The 17,050-nt window shown below is 35.7% G+C and overlaps 1 protein-coding gene across 1 annotated transcript in view; it reads left to right on the top strand.

Annotated features, from left to right (window-relative positions):
* LOC150104466 (RING-type E3 ubiquitin-protein ligase PPIL2) overlaps window positions 1-17,050 on the top strand; it is a 314,593-nt gene that overhangs the window by 88,229 nt on the left and 209,314 nt on the right. Inside the window, exon 4 of the mRNA XM_090395160.1 lies at window positions 8,930-8,981. Within this exon, the coding sequence (XP_090251286.1) occupies window positions 8,930-8,981 (52 nt within the window). The remainder of the gene's footprint in view (window positions 1-8,929; window positions 8,982-17,050) is intronic.

Below are 17,050 nucleotides of genomic sequence, written 5' to 3'. Positions count from 1 at the left end.
TCATAGACAGTCTTTATACATAATTAGCATTAAAACGTTGTAGTTGTATTTGAAGCTGTTCTTTCATTTGTTGCATTGTTGGGAGAGTGCGTGCTTGCTGCATCATGTGAACGCCAGTACATGATTACAGCTGAATGACTATCCGGGAGGTTGTAGCTTAAGTTGTTATTTAGATGAACAGGATTGAAGATGATTTCTCTCGATTCCACAATTTTTCTCTCTATTTCGCCACTGCAACGGAAGATGTTTGTAGATTTTTCCAGCAGACTTTGTGACTTTGGTTATTATCATTAGGATTAGCCGAGAAGAGGATATGACTTGATAATGCACTTGCTCGCTGTCTCTTGTAAGTAATGTCTCTCATGTGTTCTTCCATACGCATTTCAACAGATTTGTCTGTCTGCCTGAAATAAGGAATATCGCAGTCGCATAATATTTTATATACGCCAGGGTATTTGAGTTGATGATGACAAGGTTTTGGGTGGCTAATTAAGGAACGGATCTTTGGAAGTGGAGTGAACAAGGTTCTGATATTGTATTTTTTTAGAACTTTTGCTAATTTATGTGAAACAGTACTTATGTAAGGAATAGATATATTGCTTTTGAATCTATTTGTTTCTTCTGAGTGATGTCTGGGAGGATTAAGAAGGAATTTGTTAATGATTTTCTTGGAATATCCATTAACTTCGAAAGAAGTTTTCAGATGGTTTATTTCTGTAAGCAGTTCATTTGGATCATCAAGAAGAGAACGGGCTCTATGTCCCAAGGTGGAAATTATTCGAAGCTTATGAGGAGGGAAATGATGAGATTGACTGTGCAGATATCTGTTGGTATGTGTGGGTTTTCTGTATATCGATATTTTTAGTTTACCAGCAGAAGAGCGAGTCAGTTTGACATCAAGAAAAGGCAAGGAATTATCCGTTTCAAGCTCAGCAGTAAACTTAATACTTTGATGTCGGCTATTGAGATGTTCGAGGAAAACCATAAGGGATTCATGTCCATGGCTCCAAACAATGAAGACATCATCCACATAACGTTTCCAAACTTTAGGTGTTAAAATAAAGGAAGAGATAGCCTTGGTTTCAAAATCTTCTAAGTAAATATTTGCAAGAACAGGAGATAAAGGATTACCCATGGCCAGTCCATGATTTTGTTTGTAAATATTATCTTGAAATTTGAAGTAACCGGACCTGATGCAATGTGTAAGCAAGGCTAACATTTTTTTGGATAACTTGTCCTTGAGTAATGTTAGGACTTCATCTGTTGGGACATTTTGAAACCTAGGCTATCTCTTCCTTTATTTTAACATATTATGCGACTGCGATATTCCTTATTTCAGGCAGACAGACAAATCTGTCGAAATGCGTATGGAAGAACACATGAGAGACATTACTTACAAGAGATAGCGAGCAAGTGCATTATCAAGTCATATCCTCTTCTCGGCTAATCCTAATGATAATAACCAAAGTCACAAAGTCTGCTGGGAAAAATCTACAAACATCTTCCGTTGCAGTGACGAAATAGAGAGAAAAATTGTGGAATCGAGAGAAATCATCTTCAATCCTGTTCATCTAAATAACAACTTAAGCTACAACCTCCCGGATAGTCATTCAGCTGTAATCATGTACTGGCGTTCACGTGATGCAGCAAGCACGCACTCTCCCAACAATGCAACAAATGAAAGAACAGCTTCAAATACAACTACAACGTTTTAATGCTAATTATGTATAAAGACTGTCTATGATGTTCATAGTTTTTTAACCCTCAATGTTTAGTGTTTTTTCTTTTATAATGTCACCTGAAGAAGGCTGTTACAGGCCGAAACTAGTAGTGTGTTTATATTAAAACCTTTTTAATTAAATCTCGGTTCTAGTCATTCAATATTTTTCATAAAACAATATATATATATATATATATAAATAAATAATACTAGCTAGAAGTTGGCTAGAGTCCTGACTTATGCTGGATCTTATGTATTAGGTAGGCTGAATGTGTGCCATCCAGATTCTTGGAATGTTCATGCCACCATTGTTGTTAATATTTGGGTGGTTTATCAGAATTTCACAGACTTCCTTAAATTTCCTTTCATACCAGGTTTTTGTATGGTGTAAAGAGCAGGTGCTTTTTCAGTCGATTTGGTGTAAGGTGTTGAGCGCGTGATCTGAGAGGCCTGCGTCACCAAAATGATTATATTTAATGTGTCTTATGTGTTCTTTCTTACGTATAGGGATTGTACATCCTGTTTCACCAATGTACGGTAAGTTACAGGTGCGGCAGATGCAATAGACTCCAGGATGTGTCAAGGGGAGGAGAGGATCCTTAGAGGAGTTGAATATGGTTTTAAGTTTAGTAGGTGGCATTAAGGTTATAATGGTGTAGGATTCTGTCGATTTTTTCCAATAACCCTTAATGTATAGGATGGCTATGGTTTTACTGTAATCTAGGTTCTTTTTTGTTGATGTTTTATGGAGTATTTTATTGATAGTATTTTTGTTATAGCCATTATTTATGAATGTGTCACTGATGATTTTTAGTTCTTGCTTCAGGGCTTGCTGGTTAGAGCAAATTGTTATGGCCCTGTTTTTAAGGGCCATAACAATTTGGTTTCGGTAGACCGTGAAGGATAGACTTGCCTGAGGGGAGACGTGTGTCTAGGAACTGGAGCGAGTTCCAATTTTCAATTTCGATGGTAAATTGTATGCATTTATGTTGTTTGTTCAGGTGGCTAAGGAATGTGTTTAGCGTTTGTTCGCCATGCGGCCAGATAGCAAACACATCATCATCGTATCTAAGCCATATTGTAGGTTTTAGAGTGGCGGAATCAATCTGTATTTTCATTTCGTTAAAGTTAATTACTGTGGTTATCATGTAATTTATTATTTATAGTCATGCCACAGGTACCTTTTAAAGATTATATCCATACTTCTCTGTTCCTGTCAGAATGTCATCCTTATCTAACCATGCCTCACTTATTCTAACAATATTTGTGTGGATATACTCTGTTAATGCTATAATTTCATTTCCTTTATTTTTAATGCTTCTGGCATTTGTACATATACATACTAGTTTATTTCTGGTTCTATAACAAGCTTCCCCAACCCAAAACCTCAGATCTGTTTATTTCACCCACATTCCAAGTCATTCCAATCCTTTGTTGTACACACATATATCTGCTGCAGTATCTATTCTCCACTCTTCTCACACAGTCTGTCTCCCATCCACCCTGACCTCCTCCCCACCCCCGTTTCCCTTGTTCCTTCTCTCTTTCTCTTCACTTATGCCACTTGCCTGTGCATTCACAAGCTCTCCTGCTCTATACTTAGCAAATGTTTCACCTTTTGCTTCCTCAAGTCTTCCATTTACCTCAGTTATCACTCTTGCAGCAACACTTTCTCCTGCGGACTCTCACATCTATTTAAATTTAGCCCATCTCTTATACAGCTCCGTATATCCCTCGAATTCATAATCCTTGTTATCTGTCTCATCTCATTACTATCTTTTAAAGAGCCCTTTGTAAATTTTAGTGTGTGGTACCTATAAAATTGAGATGGCAATTCTTTGTCAGGCATGTTGTGTTTGTGTTTAGGAAAAAAGAAATCTTACAGATTAATTTAATTACAGGAGTAAAGTTTCTTATCATTCAGAATAATAATTTAGCTGTAGAAGTGTCTTGATTCAAAGTTTATGCACGTTATAAAGAGGAGGTGGCGCTTTCTAGCAAAGAAAGAAGTTGATCATTGATGTGAGCATTGAAAAAAATATTAGTATTAAGGGAGGATTGTGTGTGTGTGTGTATCTTTACTAGTACTAGTTTTTATGTTTACATTATTGAAATAGACTTTTTTTTGGTGTGAATTTGTCTCTGTCCTGTATCTAACTGCAGTCACATCTATCATGGTTGCCATCAGAGCTAACATATTCCCCAGCCCTCACCACCATTTACAGATTACTTTATTTATAGCATAGTTGAGGATTTTGTAGTATTCTATGCACATGACATATACGTGTCCCATGTATTAAAAATGTTACTGTTTGGGATGTAATAGAGATAGTATGTTACAGTGGGTGAGCACCAACTTCATCCTTTAATATTAGCATGTTAAAGGGTGAAGAGAATGTGTAAGAGGTGTCTGTGGATTTAACCTTGGACAGTATGGCAGAGGGATATATTTTGCCAGATGGCTATGATTGTGCAAGTGAATGTGGTGAAAGCAGGCTATGTGGAGAGAGAAATAGAACTGTTGAGAAAGGAAATAGAAGTACGAAGACTGAATTAAAGAGGGTGAATGAAGATATTAAGAGACTAAAGAGGTTGGCTAGTGGAAACAGAATGAGAGTAGGTGTGAGAGATGGCAAGAGAGTGGGCAAGACAGAGTAATAGAGGAAATTTGACACAGTAGGTGAGAGCAAGGAATAGAGAGATGAGGAGGAGGGAAAACAGGAGAGAAAGAAGGAGGGGGGAGAGAATTGTGGAAGCAGAAAGGATCATTGAGAGAAGAATGAATGAAGCTGTGAGGAGTGTCTTATGGAGATGTGATGATTTAACACATGCATAGTAGAGTGCAATAGGAGTGCTTACCTGGAAGGATGATGATAATGATGTGTTGGCAATGAAAGGTGAAAGTGAAGAAGAGATTATGGCGATTGGTACAAATGACCTAAGAGGTAACATGAATCGTATAGCAAGAGATTTGAGATTGTTGTTGGAGATGCAGCAGAAATGTGAGAGAGGGAAGCTAGTGAGTAGTGGAGGTGAAGAGCAGTGATAATGAATGATGTTATAACAAGAATTTGTAAGACGAGATCTAGAATATGTCGATAATTGTAGGACATGGGATAGAAGGGAGCTGTATGCAAGAAATGGATTACATTATGCTATATTACATTTGAACACAGACAGATGCAGGCATTTGAAGAGAAAACTTGTTTTCTGAGCAAGTGATTGGGTTAGGGCAGTGAAACTAGGAATTGTAAGGGTGGCCTGAGAAATTAAAGGGTGTATATTATATTGCAGAGCCAAGTGGAATCTTTGAAGAGTATATTTGCACCTAATATGGAGATGTGAGAGCAGTCTTCAATAGGAAGTCATTTTGGAAGACTCTCGTCCATATATGGAAGAGAGTAGTACACCTGTTATAAAACAGGAGGAAAAATATTGTATTTCTGCTTTATATACTTTGATATCTGTCTGAATGATGTTATCTCATCATTCAGTATTTTGTAGAAAAAAACAGGTGAAACAGGTAGAGGACCTTTCTGTTAGAGGACCAGGTGAAACAGGTAGAGGACCTTCAGATTTTTTCAAAAAAAAATTTCTTTTTTTTTTTTTTTTTTGAAAAAATCTGAATATCTGAAAATCCAAGTCTGAAAATAAAATAAGCGCATGCACTATCTTTACCCTTCTCCCTTCTGGTAGCCAATCGCATGGTAAAACTAGTAGCCAATCAAATGTTTTATAAAAGATTATAAAAGGTTTCATTCTTATTATATTTTGATAGTTAAAAAATGTTTTTCTTATGTAAGATAAATTAACATAGTTGATTGTGTGTAAATATTTCATGTTGAGATCATGAAATATTTGTTTAAAAATGATAGCCTTTACAGGTTGATTGGCCCCTCATACTTTTTGATTGGAATTTGTTCACAAGCTGTATTAATAAAAGTTTTTGTGTGAAATATGACTTTTTTTTTCTCGATGATACGAGCTCTTTGTTAAAATTTCCATAGCTCACCACTGGCTGTATTCAAGTTCATTTCATTTTGTTTACAATTCTTTAATTTCATCATATGCTGTAATTATAGTAAGTTAATTAAGTAAAATAAGTAAATTAAAATTACAGAATTTCTTTGTAAATGTTGTTAGTTCAATTATTGCTCGATTATTAAAGCACCCCCATCTTAACATGCATATAAAAAAGAATTTTAACAAAGGGCTCGCATCGTCGAGAAAAAAAAAGCCATATTTCACACAAAAACTTTTATTAATACAGCTTGTGTACAAATTCCAATCAGGGTTGACACTGGGGAGTTCTTTCGCTTGGTTGAACAGCGGGAAGGAGTGATGACAAGAGGCCATCTCTGGAATTTACGAAAGGAAACTGTGAGCAAGAGGGTGAGGAGTGGTTTCTTTGCATGGAGGGTGGCTGAACCATGGAATGCATTACCTGGTGTGGTGGTGAGAGCGAGAACGGTCAATGAGTTTAAGGAGTGGTATGATAGACTTTGTTTCTCGGGAGGGGACCTCCCCTCGTTGAGTCTTGATAGACTATTTCTTAGGAAGGACCTCCCACGATGAGTTTTTTGACTCCATGGAGGCCTGAATAATAATAATATTATGGCTGGCCATACAAGAAAACAGTTGATAATATGAATCTTTTGATTCCATTTGTTCTTGCATGTTTTTTTTGCAATGCTGAGATGTATAGTGAATTGTATTCATGATTCTTAAAGGCATCATTAAATCATTTATGGTTCAAAAAAAGAAAAATAATTAACTGCATCTAGTGCAATTCATCAGACTATTACTAGCTATTCTGCTGTCTCTATGAGTTGTTAGTAAGAATTATCTTTAATAAGTGGGTTATTGTTAACATATATAAGTGGCATTCCTTCGGCTGTTTAGAAATTCTGCCAGATAGCATCAGGAAACTGCACCAGCTACACATAGACATGTATACATTAGACTAAATGTTGATGATAGTTGTCTTCATTGCAGTGTTTAATTTTTTGGAATGAATATGGTTTGCTTTGAGACATTTAAATGTATAATTTGCTAAGATCACTGATTGCAATTAAGTTAGCAAGGGTGTATATTATAATATAGACTCTTGCTATTAGGAATGAAAATATTAAGTTAATATTTTCATTCCTGCTTCTACAGTTGTACAAGAAGCAATGAAATTCATTCTTCACGGCATTAGTCCCAATAGAGATGTTGAGTGAATAGCACTTCTGCTTTCCAACCTACAGACTTAGTTTGAATCTCGCTGTAGTATGAATGCTCTTAGGTGGTAGATAAATTTTCATTGCCCGGTGCGAAACCACTACCACCACACTTGTTAGATGCCTGAAATGGCTTTGAAAAAGTACCATGTTTTATCTCAAGAGTAGTATTTTCAAATTATCCAACCCCTTAATTCATCCATGGTAGCAATGTATTATAAATTGCAACCTTTTATTTTTCTGATGATATCCAACCTTTAATAGGTGGGAGATCATCAGAAAAAGAAATACAGTAGAATCTTGGGTTGCTGCAACACATTCATAAAACAGGTTTTCAAAAATTTAAAAAGAGTATTTTATAGAAAACTGATAGTAATGAAATAAACAAAATGACAAGTTTAAATATGAAGAAGCCCTATAATATTAACAGCAAAACAAATTTTTAAAAAAATTAAATTATAAACTAATAATTAATGATGAAATAAAGATTTTAAAAAATAAAGGAACAATGATTGATTTAAAAATCACTTCTTTCAAGTGATTCAAATAATCGATTGAAAAAATTCCTTTTCTCCATCATTGTTATTTCGACATCTTTTTCAAGAGATTTTTTAAAAATATTTCAGTGCTTCCCTTGTTCTTGTTTTATTTTCTTTTATTATTTTCTTTATCGTTTATATATCAGCATTATTAAATAGTATAATTTATTTACTGTGTTATTTTTAAACGATCTACTTGTGTGTGTGTGTGTGTGTGTGTGTGTGTGTGTGTGTGTGTGTGTGTGTGTGTGTGTGTGTGTGTGTGTGTGTGTGTGTTAAGGCTTAAGCAGATTGCTATTCTTATCTGCTCCACTAAAGACAAACTTCCTCCTCTCTCAGTTTCAGGTGTATATAGAGTTCCTTGTTCCTGCAAGTTGGCCTAATATCGACAAATAGGAAAATCAACTACAAACAACATGAAAGAACATAAAACTACATGACTACTATGGTCAGTCTAGCCTTGCAGACCATCCTTTGGATACAGCTCACAGAATCAGTTGGAAAAAGACCATCATTCTCCATCTCAGTAAATTTAGAAGAAATGCTGTTTTCAGAATCTGCTGCTTCTCTTTAAAAAAAAAAGTTTTATGCAGTCTAATTTGAATAAATATGATTGCACAGAACTTCCTAAAATATGGGAAACACTAATACTTTGAGATCCTAGTTAGGACTCTAGTCTTTTGTCCACACGTTTCACTTAGTTTAGTGTTATTTTAACTTTAACTTTAAAGGATTAAAACAATATTATTTTTAATCCTTTCCTAGTGTTGTTTCATTCCATTAAACTTTTAACATGAAATCTACTTTTGTCTTAAACTACATATTAGACTGTCTGTGTTTTTGTCATTTGTTTGATCACTTCTCTCCATGTTGAGTGCATTCATTACATTGGGAACAATATCTTGAAGGGCGAAATTTGTGACCTCTTAGAAGGAGTTAAGAACTGATTAGTTCTGGGAGACTCATATACCATGATATTCTTGGACTTTCAAAGGCATTTGATAGATTACCACATGGCAAGATGGTGTACAGGCTTGATTGAGACGGAATGAATAACCGTTAGTCAAATGGATTGGAGATTACCTATCTGACTGGTGCCAGGAAGTTGTGGATGTGCAATCCTAGAAAAGGAAGGCAATCATTAATATAGCTTTTGAGTCATTTGACAAATGGTTTAAAAAAAAAAAATCATTTCAAAATTACTGTAGAGACTGCTCTTCTTATATTTTTAGTATTGTCTTTACGTTTAAAAAATAATCGATGGATATTTTATTCTTTGATTTCTTTTGTGACAGCAAGATTTTTTCCTTCTGATGTTTGCTTATTTATAGAAATTATATGTGATAATAAAGAATGCATCATAAAATATAATGTAAGGATGTATATAAATAATGATATTTATGAAATGAATCATGATTTGCTTCTAATCATATTATAAACTATTGCAGAAATATTGTGCCATTTCTGAAAAAATATGGAATTGATCCAGTTTCTGGGAAGGTAGGAAATATTTTTAACATCCTTTCATATATATGTATATCTTGGATAAGAAAGTTGAGTGACTTTTAATACAGTAGATTGTGTAGCTTGTGTTGCACATTTTGATTATTTTGATTAATATTGATTTAATGCTATTTTGATAATTAGTGATTGTAGTATCCTCATGTATGACTATGTTGTTGAATGTTTTTATTTTTGTATGATAGATAAGCTCTTATTCATCACTGTGATGTGAACGAAAAAGGCAGTCAAGACATTGTGCAGCAGGTTTGACATAGTACACACACTATGTATTCATTGCCAAGAGAAAAAGGATTGTGACTGGCAGTGAGTGCGTTATAGATGTTTTATGAGCTAGAAATGTGCGACTTGTTGGAAGCGAGAGAATGAAGTTAGTACTGAAAGCGGTGAAACCTAAAGTATTGAAGTGAATGGACTTCTAGGTTTAAAAGATAGTGAAAGAGAGTATAAATTAAGTGTTTGAAAGTAGTGGTAAGATAGCATAGGCAAAAAGATGTGATGGCAGAAGTTTAGGAGAATGTAGAAGACCTGAATAAAGAAACAGCTCATGTAGTACTTCACAAGACAATTTTTGAGATTGAAAGGCTGCAGAAACAGCAAGAGATTAGTCAAACTGAAAACAGACAAAAAAGCAAGAGGTCCAAAGCCAAAAAAGAATACTGTAAGAATAAATGAGAGAGAGAGAGAGAGAGAGCATATGCAGATAATTTTATGGTGATATGTACTGAGAGATAATTACTTGAAGAATATGAAGAATACTTCAGTCCCCTCTTCATACAGAATATGAAGAGGGGACTGAAGGTATGAAAGTATTGGATCTTGTTATAAGGATCATAAGACCTGTCTATAACTAAGGTGGTTTCATTGCCTTCAATTGGGGAAAGTGATCATGTGGTCTTGACTTGGGAAGTAGCAAAATATGTGGAAATTCCAGTTAAGAAAATGGGTATATGTGGAACTGCAAGGCAAGTGATTATGATACACTTAGGAGGCAGCTTGAAGCAGTACCATAGCATAAAGATCTGCAAGGGATGGATGTTCACAGTGCATAGGGAATGGTCAAGGAGTATCTGCAGGAAGTAATATCACAATGTATACCCAAGGTTGGATAGGAGTTAGATGGATGAGTAGTATCATTAAACATCAGCTGCAAACAAAAAAAATGTTGTGTAAGGTATATAACGAGAATGGTGACTAGCTAACTCATGAACAGTACACGGGTCAGTCAAGAAAGGTGACCAGCATGGTAAGGAAGGCAAAATCAGATTATGAGAAGAGATTAGCTGAACAGGTGAAAGGAAATCTGAAAGAGTTTTTTCATTATATGTGGCAAATGAGAGGAAGAATGAAAAAAATCTTTAGACAACAATTTAGCTTATATTCATGCATAGCTTTCTGTAGTTAAAAAGTTCAATAGAAATATTCCAGTTTTTTGACCACATGTTTATTAGAGAACTGTTTTTAAAATACTAAACAAGTATTAAAAATAACCTGACAAGTTTCGTTAGTCTAACACTAACATCTTCAGGTGTAAAGAGAACTAACAGTTTAAAGCACAAACTATAAGAAATTAGGTTCATTTGTTAGTATTATGAACATCAAAAAAGTTTGTTAAAAAATCGAACAACATATCTATACAACGTTAATGCTTGTTAGTTGGAGACAATGCTATTTGTTGTCGCGTTCTGTGGTTCACGCTCACTCTTTCCGAGGTCTGAAGTGGATAAATTTTTAATAAACGATGACCAAACTTGATTTAAAATCAAACCTTGGTTTTTGTTGCATTGCATAGAAAGTTTAATCATATTTGTTGCCTCTTTGAATTTTCTTGTGAAACAATTCTTATCAATATAGGACGTGTTTGTTCTATCCCAGAGTACATCATGACTGGTAGAAGGTGTGTGATATGCTAAGCCAGAGTTATGTTTGTTCCATCTTCTTTTGTATGCCCTTTTGATGTTCGTTCATGCCGATTTTTCCCGATCTCCCAGTCTGGTCTACGTAGCACCACAGGAACAAAATATTATAAACCCCTGGTTTTTTCATTGGGTGATGGAGATTTTGGAGGATGAAGAGATCTTGATATTTTTTCAAGTGGCAGGAAAGTCACTTTCGACCTCCAACCTACTTCGTTGTTTTGTTTTCATTTGCAACAAAGTTGAAAAGCCTGACTCACAAAGATATGTCGACACAAATGGAAGCAATGTATGAATAGCTCTTTCTGCCACTTTTGGTAGGAATCACTCAAGGGCCAAAATTCTTCAATTGATTTTTCATTGAATGTTCTTGCTCCCAAATCAGTCTTCAGCTCCAGAAATTCATCTTGACGATCATCTTTAGGAACTTTTTCCACTGACAGATTGAATGGATTTTTGCACTAAATCCAACTCCTAATCACTAAGTTCAGGAAAATATCAGCTGAATTCATTTTCTAGTGCTGTCAAATGATACAAAATATCGGTTGTATCATTTATCAATTTCATCAAACATCGAACGACCTTTCTTCCTAAGCAGTCTTCTAGTTAACTATGACTGACCTTCTCTGAAACGAACCCTCTTCATGACGACTGACCTTCTCCATGAAAACCAAGACAAGACCCATCTCTCTCAATGACTCCCTCTTTTATGCTACTCAATCGACCTTGGGTCTTGCTATTTTATTCCCCTGGGTATTCATAGAGGTCTTTTCCCTCACCTTTTAGGTCACTGCGTTAAGGCAGGAAACCCCGTACATTTTTAACCTTTGTGTGTGCGATGACCTTAGGTCTTATTCTTAATCCTGTCTGGGATATTTCTTTGTCTTAACAATCTGTTGTTATAATTCATTCATACATTTTTTTCTTTGTCTTTTGTTGTTGTACAGCATATCAATAGTTAAATATTAACCAAAATCACATATAGCAAATTAATTTGAGTTGCTAAGTAAAATCGGTATAGAAAGAATCTAATCTAAAATTTCTGTACAAGATTTTACACTGATGACAGTTTTTCAAACATTGCAACATTTTCTATCATGACTTTTCTCTTGCAGGTTTGCAACTTACTCATGAAGGCTTTCAAGGAATCAATGAATAATATGATGTTTGTATTCCTTCCTTGCATCTGAAGATTCAGTTTATTCAGCTGTTCAAAAATGTCAACCAAATAGGCAAGGCACAGAATCCATTCCTCATCACCCAACTAGGCAGAAAATTTTGTTTTACCCTGAACTTCAAAAAATAATTAGTTCATTTCCAAGCTCAAATACATGCTGAATTACATTTCCTCTTGAAAGCCATCAAACGTTTGTGTGGAAAAGAAGCATCTGATGGCATGCATCCATGTCAGTACATAACTACTTGAAAAGTCATGAGTTATGATAAAATTCACAATTTGAATTGTTTAATGCAAAACCTTTTCTAACAGAGTTGGAAGTGTTTTTGAGGCCAGTACCTCATGATGGATCATACAATGAATCCCTTTCACTTTTGGAGCTTGCTTTTTCACACAAGCTTGAAATCCAGATTTTGTCCCAACATAACTGATGATCCATCTGTACAGTATGCATGGACATGATCCCACAAAAGATTTTCTGATTCAAAGAAAGATGAAACTTTTTCCAAAATATCTGAGGCCTTGGTAGTTGTTTCAAGAGGAAAACAAAAGAGAAACTCTTCTTTAAATTAATCTGAGTGAGCATATCACGCGAACACCTACAATTGGGAACACGATGCCACTTCAGTCAGTTCATCAAGTTGAATTGCAAATAAGCCAAATGCTTCAGACTTGATCTCCTGCACAACTTGATCCTCGATATCATTGGTCATCTCACTAATCCTCCTATGAACAGTATTGTTTGATAGTGAAATAGCTGCAATTTTTTTCTCCAATCCATTTTGCAACGTGATTTCCACCATTTTGAGAGTGCAAGGTTTGAGCAAAGTTTCCCCAATTGTATGTTGTTTTTTCTGTTTTGCTATCTCCAGTTCTACGACATAAGAAGCTTCAGTAAACTTGTGATTTATTTCTTGGAATAGCTATGCTGAATCCAGCTTCATCTTTTTGAGAGCATTCCCCGTGACATTCAAAAAAGCTTTTGTCCTTGTCTTATGTTTTTAGGATGAACATTTTGCAAACATTCCTTGAACTTTGTTGGAAGATCGTTTGACAATGCTTTGCTACAAATAACACATTGAGGCCTTTCTTCTCCATTAATGGTAATAGATGTGAATCCATATTGAATGTAAGTCAGCAAATGACCTACCATCCAATTGATTTCACTTCTATTCTCTCAAAGGTCATCAACAACCAACTGTTGAACCACCTAGAGTCATACCAACTAATCAGTGACTAGCAGTATGGATTCCCCCATAATCCATGGAGAAATTTGGAGAAACTCACGTGGTTGCCCTTAACATTGAAAGGCATTTGACTGGGTTTGGCACAAGGGCCTACTTAGCAAATTGCCATCATATGGTTTGCCTTCCTCACTTTGCAGTTGAATCAACAAGTTTTTCACTGGTGTCATGTTGGACAGTTTACTCTCCTCAGATTTCCCCACCAAGAGCAGGAGTATCCCAGGGTTCTGTTCTTTCACCCACTCTCTTCCTCTTGTATATAAATGACCTGCTCTTTCAGACTTCCAATCCTATCCATAGCTTCGCCTCATTTGAGAAACCTTGTAGTGCTCAAGTATTAGAATCCTCAAGATCTACCATGACCAGTGACCTGAACTCAGATCTCCTAGCTATATCTCAGTAGAGAAAGGACAACCTTGTAAACTTCAATGCCACTAAAACTCAGGCCTGTCTGATCTCTCACAAGAAGGAGCTCGCATCCCTCTTCCTTACCTTCAATAATACTGATATCCAAACACAATCCGATTCTCTACTCGAAGTGACCTGCACCTCTGATCTTTCCTGGTACAACCACATCTATAGATACCACAGCTGCCAAAGAACTTGTATTTTTCAACAAAAGACACTACTTCACACCTTCAGCTCTTAACTCTTTTCAAGCCTAAATCTGCCCAGGCATGGAGTATTGCTCTCATATTTGGGGTGGTGCACCAAAATCCTCACTAAAATTGCTTGATTCTATTCTGAAGAGGACAATCTGGCTAATTAATGATCTCCTCTCTCATGAACCCACTTCATTCCTTCTCTCACAGATGTTCAGTTTCTGCATTGTGCCTCCTGCAGATACTTTCATGGACAGTGCTCTGCTGAATTGGCCACTATTATTCCTTCACTCTCCTCCAAAATCATTGAAAACAGAGCCACCGCTAAACAACATTCTCTTACAGTTCATATTGACACTCACCAAACCGACTTCACTGCCTCCTCCTTCATCTTATCTACTTCTGTCCCTTGGAACAGTCTCCCCACTCTGCCTTCCTCAAAGATTACAACCCTCAGCTGTTCAAGCAAAATGTGAACAGACACTGCCTTTCTTCTATTCCTCTTGTCCACACACAGCACTAATGTGCTATAGGTCTAGTAACCGTTTGTGTGTGGATCAGTTATTAATTAAAAAAATTAATCATTGTGTCTTTTTTTTTTAATCTCATGATGGGAAAAAATAATGTACAATTAAAAAAATGCACACGTGCATACTACTATATGCATCTCAGAATACTGAGTGCAAGCAGAGTGACAATAATGTTACCCTTACCACTTCAGCACGTCACTGTTGCTACACCAATGGACACTGAATAAAACGGATAAAGACAGACTCAACTCCTTTGAAATGTGGTGTTGGCAAAGGATGCTTAGGGTTTCATGGATGGAAAAAAGAACTAATGCTAGCATCATTTCACAACTGAACATCAAAAACGGTTAAGTGATATTGTTGATAAGAGAATACTTCAATACTTTGGCTGCATATCTCATAGGAAGTAGTAATCTGGAGAAGATTGGTGATACAGGTCAAGGTAGAAGGGAACAGAAAAAGAGGATGTCCATGGTCAAAATGGCTTGATCAAATCCCAAAAATATCAGGTTTTTCATTGGAGAAAGCTTTTGCTGCCAGAACAGAAAGAAGAAGCTGGAAGAACATTAACAAGGTCACGAGTCCTCTGACACGAGGAGACCGAAGAAGTCATTCCCCTAATTTTTCTCAGAACTTGCATATCTTTGATTTGTATTGTTAAACTGTTTTATTTCTAATCCAGATTCATCAGGATTAGAAATAAAATTCCTTATAAATTTATTTGGTTCTCCCCACCATACCAACTCTGCTTATTCTGTTGTCTATTTCTATATAGACATTTTTATAAGTTTTCTAGAAATTCAGGATGCAGTTAATATTTTTCATGATCCTGCTGTATTTTCATAGCTTTATTTCCTCCCTGCTGCCAGCTTTTATTCCAAATTTGTTATAGTAATTAATAGTCTGTTAATGGATTGGTGATTTGCATCATATAGCCTTTCCTATTTAAGTCAACCTCACCTTTCTGTCGTATGGCCTGTTTCCACAAATGCTGCTCTAGCAAAAGTCAAGAAATGCCACCTCATAAGCATATCTAATTCAAGGAAATGCTAACTAAAGCTCTATGTCAGCTTTCATTTTAATTACTAAAATTCTACAGCACACCATTCAAGTATTAAGAAATATATTGAATGTTTCAAATAAAGACGAAACTTGTCGCAACCTTCTTTTTGAAACATCTCTTTGAAAACCCATTTACTTATGACACCTTGTAATGAAATACAAAAGAACAATTAAATTATTTATGACAGTAATTATTTATTAATTTTTTCTAATATACATACATGTAACATAAATGCATTTTTTTAATCAAACTTCTTAAAAACCTTCTTTTACATCAATTTTTATTCCTTTATATCAAACTTTTGTGGCACACCGGTTGACAATCGCTGCTCTACATGGTAGCTGATTTCTACTACTTGGTGAAAACATATTGCTATGTTTTGTCTCCAGAGTACAGGCCTCACTTTTTCTCCCTACTTACATATAGTGCAGAAAATGGTCTTTCTGGGCATGTCCAGTACACCCTATTATTATTATTAAAATATGGAGGTAGCATGTTTGAGGTTACAACAATACAGTGGTTTCCACAGGCTCTCTATTAGTACATCAGACTTAACCTAATAGTAATGACTCTGGAGGCTTTCTGATTGGCTCGGAAATAATACTACTACTGCTACTTACTCTTCAAGCCTGTTAAAGATAAAATTTCACCTCTTCAGGTAGCTGCAGTGTACACAGTCCCATGCAACTTCCATTTATTCTACTTCGGATAAACAGGCCAATCTGTTTCTATACGCATTTCTGTTCTATCTCCAAAAAATGTAGCAAATCAGATCTAGCAGAACATGGGTTTGCTAATACTAGCCACAAGATCCTTTGGAATGACACCAAATTGCTGCACAGATGTTCCTGTTCTCATAAATATAATGAGCATCTCTTTATATTTTTCAAGAAGGCAGAGAGTTTTGAAGTCCAATCACCCTAATCTCAACCTTAATGATGGACTTTCCATGCTAAACGCTGGGAAATTATTATTATTACCCCCTCCATGGCAGACTCATCGTGGGAGGTTCATTCAACTGACATCATATCTGTCATACTGAATTTTAAAATCCTTAACACTCCCTGCATTTACAACATATTTTGGTAATGCATTCAATTCACTGACAAAATGTACTCCTCACATTCCTCTTTACCACACCCTTACATAACTTCCAGGGATGGTCTCTCTCTGGCTCTTCCCCTCTTGCCTTCAACTCTTTTTTATAATCCTCTGATTCCAATAAAATTTCCTCACTAACTTAAATATCTCTATTATAGCACCTCTTTTCTTCCTAGCTATTAAACACTGTAACCCAAATTTCTTCACTCTGTCTCCATAGCCAACATTCCGTAATCCTGATTTGTCTCAGTCACTCTTTTCTGTACCCTCTCCAATATTTCCCATCACATCACATTGAAAACCAGGTGACCACAGTAGCTCAAGTCTGGTCTGACACCTGCTTTATACAGTGGCACAACCACCTCCTTATTAAGAACCATATGATTTAATACTGTATGTTTTTTTTTTTAATTTC

Source organism: Typopeltis vanoorti, chromosome 7 (assembly GCF_054136105.1).
Source record: "Typopeltis vanoorti isolate ZY-2024b chromosome 7, IOZ_Tvanoo_1.0, whole genome shotgun sequence".
NCBI lineage: Eukaryota > Metazoa > Arthropoda > Arachnida > Uropygi > Thelyphonidae > Typopeltis > Typopeltis vanoorti.
Note: the sequence above shows the minus strand (reverse complement) of the source record. Positions and strands in the feature narration are given on the sequence as shown.